The 20,091-nt window shown below is 36.6% G+C and overlaps 1 protein-coding gene across 2 annotated transcripts in view; it reads left to right on the top strand.

Annotated features, from left to right (window-relative positions):
* Positions 1 to 16,518, top strand: part of USH2A (usherin) — a 502,972-nt gene extending 486,454 nt beyond the window's left edge. The window contains exons 64-72 of one of the 2 annotated variants that reach the window (XM_087963886.1): positions 334 to 572; positions 1,960 to 2,177; positions 4,488 to 4,664; positions 6,673 to 6,756; positions 8,420 to 8,664; positions 11,511 to 11,579; positions 12,149 to 12,220; positions 15,111 to 15,335; positions 16,408 to 16,518. In XM_087963886.1, the coding sequence (XP_087820012.1) occupies positions 334 to 572; positions 1,960 to 2,177; positions 4,488 to 4,664; positions 6,673 to 6,756; positions 8,420 to 8,664; positions 11,511 to 11,579; positions 12,149 to 12,220; positions 15,111 to 15,335; positions 16,408 to 16,497 (1,419 nt within the window). In that variant the 3' untranslated portion in view covers positions 16,498 to 16,518. The remainder of the gene's footprint in view (positions 1 to 333; positions 573 to 1,959; positions 2,178 to 4,487; positions 4,665 to 6,672; positions 6,757 to 8,419; positions 8,665 to 11,510; positions 11,580 to 12,148; positions 12,221 to 15,110; positions 15,336 to 16,407) is intronic. The other variant, XM_087963894.1, reaches the window with a different exon arrangement.
* Positions 16,519 to 20,091: the final 3,573 nt, after the last annotated feature.

The following is a 20,091-nucleotide window of genomic DNA, read 5'->3' as shown; positions in this document are numbered from 1 at the left end:
CTAGATTAGATCAGCCAACCAGCAGCATTTTGTGGTTAGAGTGTTGGACTAGAACTTAGGAGGCTATGAGTTTTAGCCTTCTGCTTGGCATGAAAGCTGGCCTAATGACTTTGAGCCAGTCTCGTAGCCCAACCTACTTTGTAAAATTGTTATTATTGTTGTTGAAAAAATAGGAAGAGAAAACATCAAATATACCTTTTTTGAGTAGTAAAAAAGCAAAGGCAGGATAAAAGCCAAATGAACAAATATATAGTTTGTCCAGCTGAGCATTGTGCAGTAGATAGACTACTTGCATGTCAGTGCCTACTTCTGCTTTTGTTCTATCATTTTCAGCTCTCAGAAGGAACTACTGCCCATCAGACAATCCATGGACTTAAACCTTTTACCACTTATTCTATTGGGGTTGAAGCTTGCACATGCTTCAACTGTTGCAGTCAGGGACCAATGGCTCAAATCACCACTCAGCCAGCTCCACCCAGCCAGCAGCCTTCTCCCGATATACAGAGCCTGACTTCAAGAAATGCTTCTTTTCTGTGGGATGCTCCTCAGGAACCCAATGGCATTGTGACAAGGTAACTGCTCAGATATAATCGGATAAAATCTATGGTTGGGAACTCACACCTACCTATGGCTTTAGTAATGCTCACCATCCTTTCTCTCATTTCTCTAATTTTTTTTCTGTGCCTTTTTTTCTCTTCCTTCACCAAGAGAGTTGTGTATTTGTGTGTAACCCCTTTCCTTCACTGCATTTTACTTACTCATGAAATAGTTTTGATGTACAAAATTAATCTGATAATATATGTAATAGTCTTTTTAGTACTACAAAAATGGGTACATCAATTTGTTTAGATATGTTTTACTCCACCTTCATTATTTTATAAATAACTCAAGGTGGTGAACATACCTTATACTCCTCTTCCTCCTAATTTCCCACAACAACAACCCTGTAAATTCGGTTGGGCTGAAAGAGAGTGACTGGCCCAAAGTCACCCAGCTGGCTTTCATGGCTAAGATGAGAACAGAAATCAGTTTCCTGGATTCTAGCTTGGTGCAGTGACCACTAGACAAACTGGCTATATGTTCAAAATGCTGATCCCGTGTTTAAGTGTATTAAGTTCCTTAATCCAACACTAACTAGCTAGTCAGTTTTCAGCCATTCATCAGGTTCTTTGCAGATAGCCATGTTTATTGAATTGAGATCATTTTTGCCAATAAATATATAGAAGAATAACAGTAACTTGCTGCTATTTATATATAGATTTATCAGTGAACCCACATCATAATAGATTCTTCCCTTCTTCAATCACTTCATAAATGTAAAAGTTTCAAAGGCAAATCATGAATTAAAACCAGTGCCTTAAAAGTACACAGGTTAAATTAGATCTTATTTTTACATGCATTATTTGGGGAAAATATCTAAATGTCTAACATGTGTTTATATCTAGACTTTTGAAATATAGTATGAATTACAATTCGATACAGATTCTGAAAATACAACTGTGAAATCTAGGCAATGGGAATTATCTTTATTCATTTCTAATTATTGAAAATATTACTCCACTGTTTCACTGAAATAATGACATATCATTTTCCTATAAAAATCATGCATAGGCACATAAGTAAAATGAATGGGATATCTAGAACTTTAAAGCAATTAAGTTGGATATCAACCTTTCAGTTTAACTAGCATTTGGTATTGGGAAGGATAAACTCACATCTGCCAGAAAGGATTGACTTCATATATTGTGATAATTTACGGTTTGCTCAGCTATGATTTGCTATGCAAACCATAAATCATTTGATAATTTAGTAAGCTAAATTACCTTGGTTCATATACATCATAATGTGAATGGATTGCTCATCAACTAAGCCAGAAACAAGCCATATTACAGTTGAAAGTAATATGTAAACCCAAGCGATGTGCTTATTATTAACGCTGATTTATTTCTTTTCTTATAGATATGAACTCCACATGTACACATCCTGTCTTCCTTGGTTACTTCCTATAGAAAGAGTTTGTAAGCCTGGACCGATTGAGGTGAGATATAAAGGAAATAACCGGCATTCCAGTGTGAGTGATCTTCAGCCTTATACAACCTACAAACTGAGAGTGGTATCCTACAATTCAGTTGGAAGCACTACTTCAGAATGGATTACTTTTACTACTGAAAAAGAGGGTGAGTTTCTACAGACAAAAATAAGGATTTGCATATGATTTCCATCATTTTTAGGAGTGCTTTGTTTCCTATCACAACTATTAAGGGCTGAACCTGTTATTCTTAGGATGGTAAAAGATGTTATGTAACTGGTACCCTATATACAGTAGCAAGCAAAAACCTTCAGCTGTTTTTCTTTTAATAGGAGTTTTAAAACTGAGTTTTCAAAAATATCATTACTTTTTACCTATTTGGTAGATTTTTAAAACATGGAGAGATATCTGAAAATTCCCAATTTATAAGTTTTCATAATTCAGTCTTACTATTTCTGTAGTGTATAGTTAAACAGATTTTTTTTTTGTTCCTTGCAAAAATTAAAAGTGAGTAACAATGTGAAATTGAAACATTAAGCAAATTTGCCAAAACCTTTAGCTGTTTATGTAGTTTCAAGACTGTGCGGCTTTTGTGGTATGTTAAGGGATTGTAAAATCAGAAGACTTTACTATTGATGGAGCATATTTTCCCAATGTTAGAAATGAAATTAAATAAAAGCAGCTGAAATAGGATTAAATTACCCAACTGAGTTTCTTTTTAGCCAATCTCCTATAATTTTATTCAGTGTTAAACTTCATCCAATAAAAGTCTCTTCCAATAATAATTAAAAATTTTGTTGCAAGATGCTCCGATGGTCTATTTTTTTATTTTTTATTTATTTTTTGCTTTCTTTGGCGGATTCTGAACATATTTAAAAAACAAGGTCACATCTTGATCCTTTTTCTTTTTTGTTTAGTACAAACTCAAGGGAAAATTCTTATTTTCCTTTTGCATGCTTTTTGCTTGTGCAGTGATGAATTAGACAATTGATTAAGTGATTGGTACAACGTATCATATTTGTAATATTGTTAAGCTCATTTACTTTTGAAATAAACGCTTTGAGAGGAAAGCATTGTAAAAATGTAGAAAAATGTATTTCCTAAGAAGTATAGACAGCTTGATGAGAGTAGAAAGACCATCAATATTATGATGTTTTACAAATATTTATATTAATTATGAAAATATGTATTTATTACTATTAAAATTAACTATTTTACTTTCCTGTCACATTTATGTAATAGTCCCAGTTATTGCAACTGTAGTCAAGTTAGATCCTTTTCAGATTCAATTAGTTTACTCTTATCAAAGTGTTTGTTAGATATTTTAATGATTTGGGGAAGGGGGAAACTTGAGGAGTAATGTGAGAGAAAGGACATATAACACTGCTCTCCTTCCTTTGCCTATGCCTTATTTGGAGTGCTGGCTATTTTTTAAAAAAAGAAGAAGTGTAGCAATGGTGGAAAAAAGGAAGAAACAGGACAGAACAAGAATGTAGGTAGGAAAGTAGGTAGGAAGACAGCAGACCCAAAAGAACTGAATGCACTGGAGCTGAAGCAACAGCAGTTCCAGATGAGAACAACTGACAATCAAGGGCCAGGTCAGTGAGAGCAGTTAGAAAGTGCAGTCATGCCAACAGCCACAATAATGTCCATGACGTTGTAACTGAGTCCTGCAACCCTGAAACACAATAAAGACATCAGAGGTAGGCACGGTGGATAATTATACAGGAGGAAGTATTGAATGATGCCTCTGAGGAACAGCCACCAAATGTGAATGAAACTCAACACCAAACAGCACCTGCAGACTTCAAGAAGTAGAAGAAGACAATATACATTCCCAGGACCATAAGAATGACGATGAGTGGAAAAGGCAGGTGGAGGAGTTGAAGAGTTCCAAAAAACAAAGAAACAACAGCAACCATGGAATAAAAATGGATAGAAGAGTTTCTCTTCCTTTGGGAATTCCCAAAATTCTGGGAATTGAAGTCTACATAACTTTGTAATTGAGAAACACTGGGATAAACTATCGGGTGGTAAACAAAGTAGAAGTAGATAGGGACAAAGGTAAAGCAACACAAATAAAAGTAGATAGAATTCCTGGGATTAAGAAGTCAACTAAAACGCTTTATGTTGCAGTATCAATTTAATGGGAGACATTTAGTTTGATAATTGTTTTTAATAGCATTGCTTAGCCTCGGTAATATTTTTTTTCATACTATTGCTAAGCCTTTTGTTTTTCTATACCATCATCACCCAAAAAAGAACACACAGCAGTCTAGAATGGGAACACTCATGAATTTTGTTTATTTCACTGGAAACATTTTTATTTTAATTGATAATCATCCATTGCTTGAAACTACTAACTGAACAATAATAGATGTAAACATTCATAGAACAATGGCTAATGATTTGGATATCAATGTATTTACTGTCTTAATGCTTCTGTTTTTCTTGCCAGTCCCTCTATACAAATCTCCATTTATCATAATCGGAAATTTATCCACCATCTTTCTGGATTGGAGTCACACCTTCCTACTGAATGGGCTTCTGAAGGAATATGTGCTAATGGAAGGAGGGCAACGCATCTACAGTGGCTTTGATACCAGACTGTACTTGCCAAGGACATCTGACAAAAGTAATCCTGAATATTCATCTTTTAATCTTGCTTTTTAGGGCAATGTATCCTATGTGCACAACTCTGTTTAAATTACTTACTCTTACATAACTCGATCATATTATCAGTAAGACAGTTTGCAATCAATTTTTGAATAAAGCAACTTCCAAAAATGTTTCTCAATATCTTAACACTGAGTTCCTTAGCCCTTTGATTGAGGGTTTTTTTAATTTCAATTTCACAATCACAGAATGGGCAGTGCCAACCAAATCTTAAGAGAACAACATAGATGTTGGTCTAGGAGTGGGAAAACCTTAACCATGGATGCACACTATGGGTGACTTCACAAGCTACCTCACAGGGTTTTATAGTAAGGAAAAATAGGAGAAAGTAAAATAAAGAAGCACAATGTTCACTACCTTGAGCTCATGAACAAACAAGATTGGCTATCAGTTCATCAGTCAGAATGGAAATGGAATGTTAGAGGAAATTAATGGATAGAGAGCACCACTGTAAAGATTCAAGAGATGCCTTAAATACATAAAATTGACATACCATAAAGAAGAGCTTATTCCATAGGACAACTGATGGTTGTCATCTGTGCATCAGCATGGAACAGCAAAATACAGCATGGAAAATCTGACCATCTCTAAAGATCATTTATATATTTTAGTATTTAGTATTTATTTGATTTGTCAAATAAAGATACAGGTATAAGAATAAACATAGTTTTGAATACATGAGATAGATACTTATAAGAAAAATAAAAAAACAATAGGACAGGGACGGTAGGCACGATTGGTGCACTTATGCATGCCCCCTACAGGCCTCTTAGGAAGTGGGGTGAGGTCAATAGTAGACAGTCTAAGGTTAAAAATTTTGGGGTTTGGGGAAGAAACCACAGAGTCATATCTATGGTTGCTCATATCTATGAAGTTGCTCTAATTGAAAATGTTGGTTTAGGTAATTGTTTTGGGGTTTTGTCTGCCAACATTAAAATACTGAATCTAATTTAGTGGCTTTCATAAATCTAATAAATGCAGGGTAGATCTGGTTAGGGACAGATCATCTTTAAGAAAATCTACATGTTCACTGACAGTGAATACCAAAGTGATTTACTCAATATACTCAATCAAAAGAAACTCCAGGCTGCACTACCTATTTGATTTCATGCTATTTGTAGCTTCCAGGTCAATCATAAGAGCAGTCCCACTTACATCAGTTGACAATTCCATCTTGAAGTTGCCAATGCAAGAATCAAATTATCACTGCTTCGGAATAGGTGTGTGAAAGGAGAATCAGAACTTTTTTTCCTCTCCACCTCACCGAACTTAGCCTTTGGCTAAACATGTACTAGCCATCATTTTTGATATTCTTGGATACCTACATCTAGCTTTTGAGCTTGTGCACTTTGTAAGAAAGAAGACTGGATGGAAAAAAAATAAAACAATCTGATGAAATACTACTGTAATAAAAGAATAGTCCAGAACAGATTCTGATTATCATCTCCCATGCTTATATTGATTTTTAAGTTAGTGATTAAAGTAGGAAAAAAATGTTAAAGCTCAAGGAGCTTCAGTAGTTCTCTGGTTTTGCTAAACTTTAGCATGAGAATAGCAATTAGAAGAACCAATAGTCGTTGCTGGTTGTTGCTTCTTCCCTTTTTATATATGGGGATTCATTTAAATGACCTACAAAATAAATATATTTTATTGGTATTTGGTGGCATACTACAGGGCTACAGGTTTTATGATCACTTCCAGTTCTGGGTTACAAAAAGCCAGGTAAAAACTCAGTGACCTACAAGAAACAGGAAAAAATCTTTGCTACTGTCTTGTAGCTATCTGAACTTTTGCATCCTATTAAAGGATAGAACTATTATTTGCAAACTTTCAAACTATGGAGGGAGAATATCAATGCATATTATGCTTCCCAAGACAAAAATTGCTTCTATATAGACATGCAAATGAAATGATAATATAAAAGGTGCATATAATGTTCATATTTTTAATTCTTCATTTCTTTTCAGTTTATTTATTTCAGGTGACTTGCATCACTGATGAAGGGAGTGCTGTAACACCAGTAATCAAGTACAATGCTGCTACTGGATTTGGTAACTACTTTAAAATCTTGCTCATCATTGTGTCTGGAAGTTGTGTTATAATTATTAGCTTAGTCCATAGAATGTTTTATTCTCTTAATTGCATCTATTCATTATAAATACACAAAATATCTTTAGTGCTTTGGTTCTTTAATAATATAGTTCTTTTTATCAGGCATAAGACCATAAAAATATGAATCAAGAACAAATATCTCAATTATATCCTCTTATACTAACAGTTCTCTTCAGTTTAATATTTGCTGTACACAAATCAAATTCAACGTGATGTTAACTGGATCAGTACAAATAAATGGGAACATTATTATTATTATTATTATTATTATTATTATTATTATTATTATTATTATTATTATTATTATTATTGTTGTTGTTGTTGTTCTTGTTCTTGTTGTAATTTCTTAACTTTTAATTTTATGCCCTCAGTTTGACAAAAATCACCAATCTAAGGCTGCTATTTGCATTTGAAGGGAAACTTCCATTTGAATGCAACTAGCAAACTTTGCAGAAGTAGCCTTTTTTGGCCATGACAGAGTGAGTGAGCAAGTGTCAAACACTTTTTGATACATCTCTGTTCGTGCTTCCGGGTAGCTGTTATTTATAATACAAAAATGTTTATTGCTGTCTTGTCTGCAAAAATGAAGTGTGCACACAGCTAAGACATTACCTTAAGCTGAAAACAATAGAGGAGACAATTAGTGAAAAGGGAAAAGCCAGATTAGCATTCATTTATTTATTCATTTGGTGAGTGAGTGGCTTAGCTGGTTTACCGCCTTGGCATGCTTCCATGCTATTATTTCACTGATACATATATTCCTTCAAAATTCACAAGCTATTGCTTCAGGCTTGCATTATCAAATTGTCTGACATTTATCCAGATATGTTTGCAAATACATATTCTTTGCTGAAAAACAAGAACAATGAAATCCTTTGTAAATCTTTCCCCACTTATTCATTCCCAAACATTCTTGTTTTATTTTTATTTTTTTTAAATACCATCATAAGAACTGCAGTGGGCATAATTTCTTTGGCAGGAGCACAGGAAAGCTTTTTACAACATGCCTAGTTCTAAAAGCATAAAATCATCACCCAATTTCCACTGTGCAAGATTATTGTGATACATCTGCCTTAATTTCAGCACACACACAGTCTGTCCTCTTCTTCCCAGTGTAGAGGCTGGTTCCCATTGAAAACAACAACACCAACACTAAAACAGTCTGCAAGGTGAAAAGTACTTTTCATTGCTGACCATTCACAAATTAAGCACTGCAGCACCTTGAAAATGAGAAGGGTGTGATGAAGAGGTGGCCTAGAGGTGGAGCTCTTGCCTCACAATCGAGAGGCTATGAGTTTGATCCTAGGCAGAGGCTAATCTTTGGAACAGACTACTGCTCAAGCAAGGGGGTTGGACTAGATGACCTCCAAGGTCCCTTCCAACTCTGTCATTCTATGATTCTAAGTATCCCCAGATTACAAAACTAACAGAGAACAACTGAATCACATATTTTCTTTCTTAAATAAAATGTTAATTTTCTCCTGCTTCTCTCTCTCTCTCTCTCTCTCTCTCTCTCTCTTTCTTTCTTTCTTTCTCTCTCTCTCCCTCCCCCTCCCCCATTCATCCCTTGCTTGCTACCAATCCTTTTTCTGGATTCCACAGGTCCTGTCTTGACAACTCCAGGAGAAAATAACAAAGGCAACACAAAGCAAGCAATGTTCTACACAGAGTTGTGGTTTGTGATACTAATGGCGATCCTTGCCTTGATTCTTCTAGCAATTTTCCTGTCTCTAATTCTACAGAGAAAAATAAACAAGCAGCTGTATTCACGGGAAAGGCCTCCTTTAGTCTCAGTTCAAAAGAGAATGTCACCAATGAATGTCTATTCACAAGGAGAAGCTCACATGGTATGGTGCTCTGCCTATGTTTTGCAAATGGATTTCCTGTGAAGAGGTGCCCTGTACTAGAGTTGAGGCAGGATTTGTGGGCCAACGTAGATACACCCATAGACGTTATATAAAACCAACACCGTATAAATCAAACCCATATTTGAAAGACATCAAAAATACCCTTTGAAAGACAACAACTAAGGGCAAATTATTGCTACTAATATAGCAGTGGCTCTTAAACCCCATTATGACTGTGGAATCATTTCCCACATATCACTTCCACAGCAAAGCAGAAATAAAAAGGTGCTGTATTTACCAAAGAAAGAATAAGGCTGTCCAAGTTAAACCTTTTTAAGTCCTTTTATTCCAGCAACTGAGCAGGCTAAAAACACATGCTTAAAGTATTATGCTGCCAGAAATAGATGATCTGTGTTGCCCTCTCTCTTGCCATAATGCACCAGAAGGCACAGCTTAATTATGTGTTTCCCTTAAAATGTGAGGTGAGGAAATGCAATGTGCAGGTAAATGATTCATTTTCACAGCTTGTGCCTATATTAAAAGCATTTTAAGGAGTTTAGCAAGTCGATCATTATTATTTAAACATCTAGGGCTTGCCAGTAGACAGTTAAAACTACTTACTCCTGAAGCATTTCTAAGTTTGGGGCCCAAATGGATGTCTTAAAGGGAAATACTTGCATTCCAAGAATAGTCCCAAGCAGCTTGGACTTGCTCCTTTCAGTAATATTCAGTAATGATGACTCAGATGTGATCTTAAAGGCTGATTTAAGATTTCTTTGAACAGTTTTACTGAGGTTTCTAAAGAAAAAAAAAATCTGAACTTTGGAAACAGGCTTCTTTGCTTATTAACTTTATGACTTGTCACATATAATTGTCACATATAAACCAGATATTTATTTATTTTATTTATTTTATTTGGTTTGTCAATTGCTTACAAGACAATAGGTATAAGTAAAAACACAGTTATGAATACATGGATAAATATAAGAAAAATAAAAGAAACAATAGGACAAGGACGGTAGGCATGTTGGTGCGCTTATGCACGCCCCCACCAAATGTTGTAGAGTTTGTTTTGAAAGGTATGTAAAAAGTCACAAGTAATACATAAATAATACATCTTCATACAGTGGTATAAGATGTCCAATGTAAAGAGGCATAAGGAGGGGGGGGGCGCGACAGCTCAGCAATTAAAGACATTGAGTTTGGGAAGATAATAGCATTTTGTGTGTCTTGGTATATAGTCATGCTGGCCATATGATGATGGAAATGGACAACGCTGGCAAACTCAGCGAAGAAACAGAGATGAGCATCAACCCCTAGAGTTGGACACATCTAAAAAGGATAATTTTTTTACCTTTTATGTGTGCCTTTTATAGAGGCAGACATAAGCTGGAGCTTGTTTTTCCTCAAGTCTTCTATTCCCACTTTCAAGGATGATAGCCAAGGTGAAGAAAATTAGGGTTTTAAGCAAGAAAGTTATAAACAGAAATATTATGACAATCAAGATATTATGACAATCAATCTCCTGTGAAAGAGCTTCTACCTCCTCAGGCATAAAATGTATTTGCTCAACAAGTGATAAGTGTTTATTGGCAGACACATTATAGATCCAGCCCTGGCTCATTTTCAAAGTTCTCTTCAAGAGATAGGAACATTAATACACAATTTAGGAAGAAACTTGGATGCTTTTTGTTTATTAATTTGAATATTTTTATCTCTCCTTTCTTCATAAAAAAGCATTTAAGGCTACTAAAAGGACAATTTAAGTTGAATTAAAAGTATAACCACCATTAAAAATAAAATATATACTTTAGCCCTTAAAAAATTGGATGATACTCTTGATGATGATGATGATAAAATGGGCTTTTGGGAGCGTAATAATGAGAGCAGGTTATTTCTAATTCAGTATTTCAGTTCTCCAGGCATGATTATTTTGGAACTCTTAAAGCTATACTCAACTAAACACAAAGGGTTTTTTTACTTTTTAAATCTCTTTGTGCTGGATTGGCAATGCTCTAATAAACTTTAACCAAGCATGAAGAAGAAATTTCTCTAACTCGGACATTTAACTATTGCTGGTGTATAATACAGGGGAAGAACAGAATCAGAAGGTTGTCTCAAACACCTATGGTTTTAATCCCAGTCATTGTGCTTCCTTCCTCCAATTTTATAAAAACCAGCAACAAATTACTATTTGTCACTAATGACAGTATAAGATAAAATTCCATTTTAAACTGTGTGTAAGGATGCTATCCAGTAGGTTTTGGCCATATCAGAAGAGACTCTCTTGGCCTGGGTTTGTGCAAAATGTCTATTTCTATTATATCCGTCCACTAGCGTTCCCTTCCAGCTACATTTTCCCCCAAAACTTAGCTACTCTACTCTAGTATATAAGTTAAAGTTTCCCCTTTCCAGTTGTGTCCAATTCTAGTAGGCGATGCTCATCTTAATTTCTTAGCCAAGGGAGCCAGCATTGTCCAAACACATTTCCATGGTCATGTGGCCATCACTATACACTGACATATGCTAGACATAGACATTTGTGGATGTACATCTAAGCCTACCTATTTGCCAAAAATTGCTATATACTTTCAGCATAATCTGCTATCTAATTTCTTCTCTAAGGCAGTCAACAATTGGGAAACATTTATATTTCAAAAGTGTTTCACTCAGCTTTCCTGGTGTGGTGGTGGTGGTGGTTGTTTTGTCTTCTGCTTTAGAAGATCTGAAGTGCTCTTCTTGTTCTGCCTTCTAACTTCACACTTTCTCTACCTGCCTTCACTTTCCCCCCTTTCTTTCCTGTACCTATGATGTTTCCCTCTTTCCCTGATAATTCACAACACCAGCTTCCTATTGCTACTTCTTTACAAGTCCCTGTTATCTCATCTTCACAAGTATCACTGAGCTCCGATAAGGTAAGCCTTTGCAATGCATATCTCTGCATAAACATTTGAGAAAGATACCTTTCCAACTGCCAGGAAGACTCTTTTTCTCTCGCTCTCTGTGCCCCCCTCCCCATTAGATTGAAAAAGTAGCTCAGTTTTATTATCCTTTTCAAGGTCACCCAGCATACAGTGCTGATAATTGTCAGTGCTGCTTTTACATCTAACTCAATTACTGCAGTTGAATTCGGAACACGACCACTGCAGTCCCAAACAAATGCTAGGCAAATTTGTCAGTGAAAACAACAAATTGGCTTTCAGTCACCATAAGCCTTTACTGCTAACAGCTTTCCTTTTTTTTATGTCTTATTTTTTGGGGGGTGGATAGGTACGGGGGGGGGGGAGAGTGCATAATGGGGCAATAAGACACTGCAGATCAAAATCACTTTATGTGAAGATATTGGAATTTTATGAGCCTCCTTCTCACTGACCTTCTGGATTACTCAGTATAAGCCATTGTTGATGCCTAACCTACAAGAGAAAATTTGTTTTAGCGCCTGAATGATTAAACAAGTAACACTTTTTTCCCTTTTAAATCTCAGTTTGAGAGGGTGGCCGATACATCGGAGTCCTCCTGTAGCATCACACTCAAAAGCTACACAATGCACTTGGAGGTAGTGAACTCTATTGGGTGGAACAAGTTTGCAAGCATTGACAGTCTTGAACTTTTGGCATGAACATACCTTGTGTGGGGCTTCATTTGTTGCTGGGTGGCATTTTGGACCTGAAATTAGGTTGATATGATTTTGAGTATAATTTTGACTGCAGGGGGAGGAAGCAGCTGAGCAAATGAAGAGTCTTTGGTTTTTATGTTCTGTAATAAATGAGCAAAGCAATCAAGTCCGCTTACCTTTGACCACTGAAAATTAAGCTGATGTGCCAGCTTTCGTAATATAACTTTTAAAGCACAAATCATATATTGAGCAGCCAGGCAATATCAGCTTGGTATCTGTGTATCACAGCCGATGTGAAGAGGATATCATTTGGCAACAGTTTAACTTGCAATCTTTTTTATCCAGAGTATCTCCTGCCGTATCATAATTAAAATGGTCAAATGGCAAGAAGTGGTTAAGGAATGTGTTTGGGTAATGCCTAATTCACCGTTCCTAATTGACAGCCAAAACCTAATTCTCCTTTTCTGAATCTTGACGTGCACTTTTCTAATTTAAGAAAAGGTAAAGTATACATACATGTAGTCCTCGGCCTATGACCACAGTTGAGTCCAAAATTTCCATTGCTAAGCAAGACAGTTAAGTGAGTACAAAGTTGGACAAAACATTATAAAATAGTATTTAAAAAGTTCTAGAAATTGATACTGGTATACTGATAGTGTCAACAGTGGAGCCTTCCCCAGCCTAGTGTCATCCAAATGTGTTGGACTTGATGTTAGCCAAAGTTTATGAGAGTTAGAAGTTCATATCTAGAGGGCACCAACTTGAAGACATATGGATTGATGCATCTGAGTTTTGTCCAGTATAATCACTGTCTTATCCCAGTTCACTCCTAGCAAAGCTACCTTAGTGGCATCATAAATAGATTTTACAATCCTTGTTATATTGTAATGAGATTGCAACTATCAAGCAAGACAGCAGGGCCCGCTTCACTAAACAAAGTAAGCTCTCATATCCTAAATCAGCATAAAGCCATCAGCAAAGTTATGAATACCTCATTCCTGATTAGATATTTGGCATATTCAATCTAGAATAGAATATAGCATCTGCCGGTATATTAAAATATCTAGCAGAGCTCTTTCTTACCCTTGTTTAGCTGAGGGTCTTTTTAATACTATTCATAAAATCAAAGACCTTCTCAACCACAGCATATGCTACAATTGGAATCAGGAAAGTTTTTGTAAATGTTGAACAACTAGTAACCACAGCTAACAGTTATTAAAGCTTATTAATTCAAATTTTACACAAAGCATCCTCAACTCATCTCCCAGAGGCACCTGAAACTTGGGTTTTGACTACAGAATATTCTGCTCCATCTCTTTCCCATTCAAGCTTGTCTGTAACTGACTTAAAACTGTACGAACAACTCCTGTCAACTGACAAACCAACATTTCTCTGTACTGACGAGTTACTTAGTATGGCAATGAAATGTATGGCAATTCAAAAAAGATTAACGTAGAAAGTGTCTCATACAGGTAGCCTTCTACTTATGACCATAATTGAGCCCAAAATTTCTGCTGTTAAGTGAGACATTTGTTAAGTGAGTTTTGCCCCATTTTACAACCTTTCCTGCTTTTGTTATTGAGAGAATCACTGCGCTTGATAAGTTAGCACGGTTGTTAAGTGAATCTGGCTTCCCCATTGACTTTGCTTATCAGAGGTAGCAAAAGGTGAACACGTAACCTAGAGACCTAGCAACGGTCATAAATAGGAACCAGTTGCCAAGCATCTGAATTATGATCATGGGCATGCTGCAAAGCTCATAACTGTGACATCTTTTTTCTGTGCTGATATAACTTTGGTCACTAAATGAACTGTTGTAAGTCAAAGACTACCTGTACTTCATTCTCTGAGCCAAAGTGGCTTCCTTGTAGATTTACATGATCAATGGGCATTGCTCCTCTACCGCCCGAGTTTGCTGTATCTGCATGTTCGATTGGCCAAGTCATAAAACTGCTGTGTGCCCAACTTAGGAAAGCCATGACCTAGTGTTAATAACAAGAGGGATACCACATTGGTAATCTGTGAGCAGATAGTTAAACCTGTCGGTGTTGCAGTCCAAGAGGGGCTCCTTAGACTGGATTGGCAATTGTGCCAGTGTTGTGTGTATCTTGCATGCTTGAGTCAAACTTGTGAAGCTACCTTGCAGAAGACTGCGGTTCCCTTGGGGAACAATAGCTGAAGGGAGCATTGATGTACATAATTGCATTTGTAAATTCTGCTGGAATATAGCCTACCTATACTGTCATCAATTAAGAATGGTCTACAACAGGGGCGTCAAACTCAAGGCCCATGGGGTGCTTAGATCTGGCTCTCAGGGCTGCCCTGGAAACAGCAAAGGACCAGCCCACAGTCTTTGCCAGATAAAAAAAGAGCTTGGGAGTCCACATGCAGCCCTCCCAGGCTCCATTTTCAGCCGTGACAACCTCCTGCCACCCTCTGCCAGCTAAAACGGAGCTCCGGGGGCGGGGGGCTTATGGATGGAAACAGAGCCTGGGAGGGCCGCACACAGCCCCCGGAGCTCCATTTTCACTGGCAGAGGGTGGCAGGCCATTTCGGCTGAAATCGGAGCTCAAGACCCCATTTTCACTATTAGAGCACTCGGGCCACCAGACGTCCCCAACATGAGTGATGTCAAGCTGGCCACACCTACTCTGGCCACGCCTACCCCGGCCCTCGAGGTCAAACACAACCTGATGCACCCCTTAATGAAACTGAGTTTTTGACAACCCTTATCTACAATATGGGAGAGTTCTTAGGGGAAGATGCAATATGAGGATACCTTGGTTCCTAAAAGTTAAAAAACCAATTGTTTGTTTGTTTCTATTCCTAGGGACTGTCAGATACAAAAATTCCAGGACCAGCATCGCCTTTGAGTATGCACAGCAGTACAAATGTTTCCGTCCTCCAGGGGCCAAGCCAAAGCCAGATAGAGGATAGGTTTTCCCAAGATTCTCTGCATGGAAGTGTCAGTCAGCTCATTGAAGCATCTGAGCAAAAGTCCTCGGTACAAGATACTGTTTGGGATGCCATTATTCATGGCCATGACAGCAATTTGGTAAGTCAATATACAAAGACAACTGATTAGCTTCAAATCCTGACATACCATAATCACACGACCTTTGTAACAAAGGTCAATCATGCTGAGTAACCAAATGGTAAAACAAGAGCAATGGCCTTCGTGGGTATTAATATTAATTGTGCAAAAGTGCTAAGTCATCCAGTGCTTGCCAGAACTTTACTACTGTAAGGCAAGCAAGCACAATCAGTGACCACAAAACTGAGCAAGCTGCAGTCCATAATAGGCTTAGAAAATCAATCTGTGGAAAAATGCCTCTTTTCCTACTAATATGCAGCATATACACATTTAGCAATGCATGTTGAGCTGTGCTCTAAGATGGGTATATAAATATTTTAAATAAATAAAATGTTCTTGAGTGAAGCAATGTTATCCTAGTATTATATAAAATTAAGTAGCATATATGTTAAGTCCATTTAATTTTAACTTTTTATCTGCAAAGCCTATTAGGCTTTGGGCCTTCACCCACAACTTTCCTTGTGATAAATATTATTCCCTATCCTATACGGTGGTTTTCTTAGCCAGGGATGTAAAGTCCCAAATGGCAACTACAAAGAGAGTCCAAATTTGGGAAATGCAAATTTAATAACCATCTTTGATTTGAAGAGTTCATAGCTTCGTCAGTGGTGCAGTGGCCTAGAGGTCGCGCTCTCTCCTCACAATCAGGAGGCTGTGAGTTCGATCCTAGGTAGCGGCAGATATTTCTGTGTTTGGACACAATGAATAAATATCTGCTGCGAACTCTGCATTGACAACAGGAAGGGCATCCAGCCAGTAAACACTCAGCTCCATTCAGTTTCCCCGACTCCATGCAAGGGATTACAGGGTCATTAAAAGAAAAAAAAAATACTTACATTTAGGGTTTGCATATTTTTTGAAATTTTTGATAGAGGGCCAAACAGTGAATTTCACTCAGTCAGGATGGTCTTTTACTTAATTAAATTATAGGTTTAACCAACAATAAAAACTTTTTGATTTTAAAAATAACCTCAATGAGATCTCAATGTCTTTATTTTGTAACTCTTACCTTCTTAAAATTGCTTTATTTTAGTGTGCGGATTATGAAGATCTTGTGAGCACTATCAAAAGCTTCAGTACAGTCACCAAACCACATACAACATTTACTGATACACACTTGTAAGTTATTTAGTACTGTTGCCACATAATAGAAAAGATAACGTGAAAAGCCTTGAATATTTGCTCTTTGTAGTCATTATGAAGTAATGCTTCTCCTGAAATTTTTCTAGTGTTTATGAATTACATCTTGTATTGTAAATATGTGAAAGCTATTTTCTTTTTATCAAAACTTAGAAGCTTCTTTTCTAGTAGTACAAATGTAGAGCAAATGTATTTATTTGAGAGGTACATATCATTAATTTTTTAAATGCATTTTTTGGCAAATAAATAGTGCTACACAAACTTTATACAGCTCATTGAGGGAACTGGTTGGATAAAATGGGGAAAAAGTAAAGCCATACACACAAATTTATCAAGGCAGAAAATTAGGGAACAATATTGAATTCTTCACAAAAATTACTGAAAACCTTTAATTAATCAGGAATTAAGACCATCAACAATCTTGTTAAAACAACTTAAGAGTACATAGAATTGCTTAATTATACTTTATACTTTATTATGATAGCATTTGTTCCTTTGGCCATACAGTGAAATCTTTCAAATGTATTAGTTATAGATAAGGGGAAAGTAATCAAAATGTAAGTGTATAGCTGTTCTATCTTGACTTTTCCATGCTTAGAGTATAAAATATGTTTTGTGGGAAAATACTTTGTCAGTAATTAGTATGTTTTTCTGCTGGCTGTAGCTGATATTCTTTACTGTTCTGCTAATTCTGATATATGATCCAATGTCAAATGCTATCATTTTGTAATAAAAATCACGACATTTCTATAAGTGGAAAGATACCTATTAGTCCCATACTAACTACTAAGGCCATGGCACGTATGTAGTTCTGCTTCTGTGGTAAAAGATATTAACATTTCAAGCCCGGGAAGTTCAGAAGGCCACTGTGGTGTCAAATATGTACTTCAGAAGACAAAGCCATTGTAAAGCTTTGGTACTCTGATAGAAAAAAGGCTGACCAATTTGAATTAACAGCACTCCGAACTTTAAAAACCAGAGTTGTGAGGAATAAGATTTCTGCAAGTGCTCAGAATATAACTAGATCTTTCTGTTCTAAGGGCACCAGAGACACACCTGTGCAGCATAATATATACCTATCAGGCTGTTAGTACAGGTAGTCCTCAACTTATAGCAGTTCAATCTTACAACGGCACTGAAAAAAGGGATTTTTTACACATTTACGACTGCTGCAGCATCTCTACAGTCACCTAATCAACATTCAGACACTTGACAATTGCAGCGTCCTGGGGAAATAGGATCACCTCTTGCAACCTTCTGACAAGCAAAGTCCGTGGGGAAGCCAGATTCACTTAACAACTATGTTACTAATTTAACAACTGCAGTGATTCACTTAACAAATGTGGCAAGAAAGGTCATAAAATGCGGCAAAACTCACTTAACAAAATTCTCATTTAACAACATGCATTTTGGGCTCCACTGTGGTCGTAAGTTGAGGACTATCTGTACGAGTGATGGTATTCAAAAATTTTTACTACCAGTTCTGTCGGCCTGGCTTGGTGGGCATGTATCGGCTTGGTGGGCATGGCTTGGTGGGCGTAGCACGGGAAGGATACTGTAAAATCCCCATTCTTTCCCCACCCCACTTAACCTGCTTTCCAGCTCTTCTCCTGTGCAGGGCAACAAAAAGAGACCCAGCCAATCAGCTGGGACTTGGGAGGCAGAGAATAGATGGGGGCGGGGCCAGTCAGAGGTGGGATTGGCCAGTTCTCCGAACTACTCAAAATTTCCGCTACCGGTTCTCCAGAACTGCCAGAACCTGCTAAATACCACCTCTGATCTGTACAGAATTTCAAGCGTGTGCAGCATTATTATTTTTTAAAAGTTCATATCAAAACTGATCCTTAGCAATCAAAAGTGTAATATATTGTCAAGCTGCAGGATAGTCTCAAATTAAAAAAATGATTTTAATTTGTTTCATTGTGTCTCCTTTATATTGATTGTATTGTTTGTTTTACAAGATAGCCGAATTGTTAGCACATGGCTGTGAATAAACATTAGTGCACAGTAGCCTTACTTTTTGTGTTTCATAAGAAAATAACTTGCACCTTTAGGAACATATCCAGTATCTGAAGCATAAAATCACTTACCTTTGACTAAACAGTCCTGCTTTCTCTTTCCGTTGTCAAACAAACAACTATTTAACTATTTTCAAAAAAAATTATGGAAGCTGTTTTGATGTAAACCAAGTGTAATCAAGCAAGATGGTAAACAGTATGGCAGAACATATAAAATTCAAATGACAAGTGTTCATTTTAAGAATAACCAACAGCAGTCACACAGAGTAAATTTAAAATGTCTGGAAATTTTAAATCCTTACTATTCATTGTATAATTCACATTAAAGTGATGGGTTTTTATTCTTAATTGTGAAGTCATTTGGACAAAGTGGCAGCTGCAACTCTCACTACGCACACATCACACTTTCTATGGAAGATAAGTTGCCATGTTTATACATGTTGAGGGTTTATTTTAGCGGGCAGGGGACTCAAATATAACTGAATAGTCTCTGCAGTATTATCAGATTTATTATCAGATTTATATCTTACAACAGGGCAGGCTTATAGTTTTGTATATTTTATTCTATGTTAGTAGTGTTACATTGATACAAAATCTAAGTATTCAACAAAGAATATTGAAGGACCGAGTATAAGCCTGGCTTTGGGGTATCAGCTTTCAATTCTTGCCCTCTTCTTCGTATTGCAAGAAAGGAAATAATTATCTACTCTAAAATATGCTTATGATTGCTGAAAGCATACAATAAAACATCACAAGGAGGCCCTTACTGTATTTGTGAGACTCAGTAGAATCCTGGTTTTCTTCCAGCCTTAGCATATGTAACTGGGAACATTCAAGGCTGTATCATTAAGGGTCTCTAGGAAACGTGTAAGATAATGTAATTTGACTGGACCGAAGGGCAAAGAAAAAGCAAGAAGAAATCTCAAGACTGCTTGTGCCTTTGCCAAAGGATTAAAAGATACTTTCATGCACAGATATTGCTCCTAGAAATATTGGGAAACTTATTTACATCTACAAATTCCGGCTTTTTTCAACTGTGCAGACCTAAACGAATTGCTTAATTCTATACAGTGGTATAATAAGTGAAGTTCTCTATGAATTTTTTTGTCTATAACTAGACAAACTTGTAATTAATTATTGTAAAGATCAATGTATGTTGTTAAGAAAGTGACTCCAGTTCTCCTTTCCTATGGAAGATGGTAGCATGCTTTGGGGTTTTTTTCTCTCTTACCGATTGCTGACTAGGCCAGACCACATAGAAATTTTGTAGAAGTAATTTGTGTGACATCTCATAATAGCAGACTCCACAAGCTGGCACATGGAGCTTCATAAAATGCAAGAAACCACTTATGAGAGCAACTACTAATGGCTTGATAGGAAGGTGTGGTCTATCTTTCCAGAATTAATCCACTGATGTTATTGTAATTAAAAGGAATGTACAGAATGACTACATTCTTTGTACTTTAATATTTGATAAATATCTGCAAAGTAATGTTTTATATCTGTGACAAGACATTTAGAATTTCAATTTGGTTAAGTCAACACATTGAAGCATGAGA

The sequence above is a fragment of the Notechis scutatus genome, chromosome 1 (genome assembly GCF_049901735.1).
Source record: "Notechis scutatus isolate UNSWTSFEM ecotype Mainland chromosome 1, rNotScu1.2, whole genome shotgun sequence".
Lineage (NCBI taxonomy): Eukaryota > Metazoa > Chordata > Lepidosauria > Squamata > Elapidae > Notechis > Notechis scutatus.
This window is presented reverse-complemented; position numbering and strand designations above follow the sequence as displayed.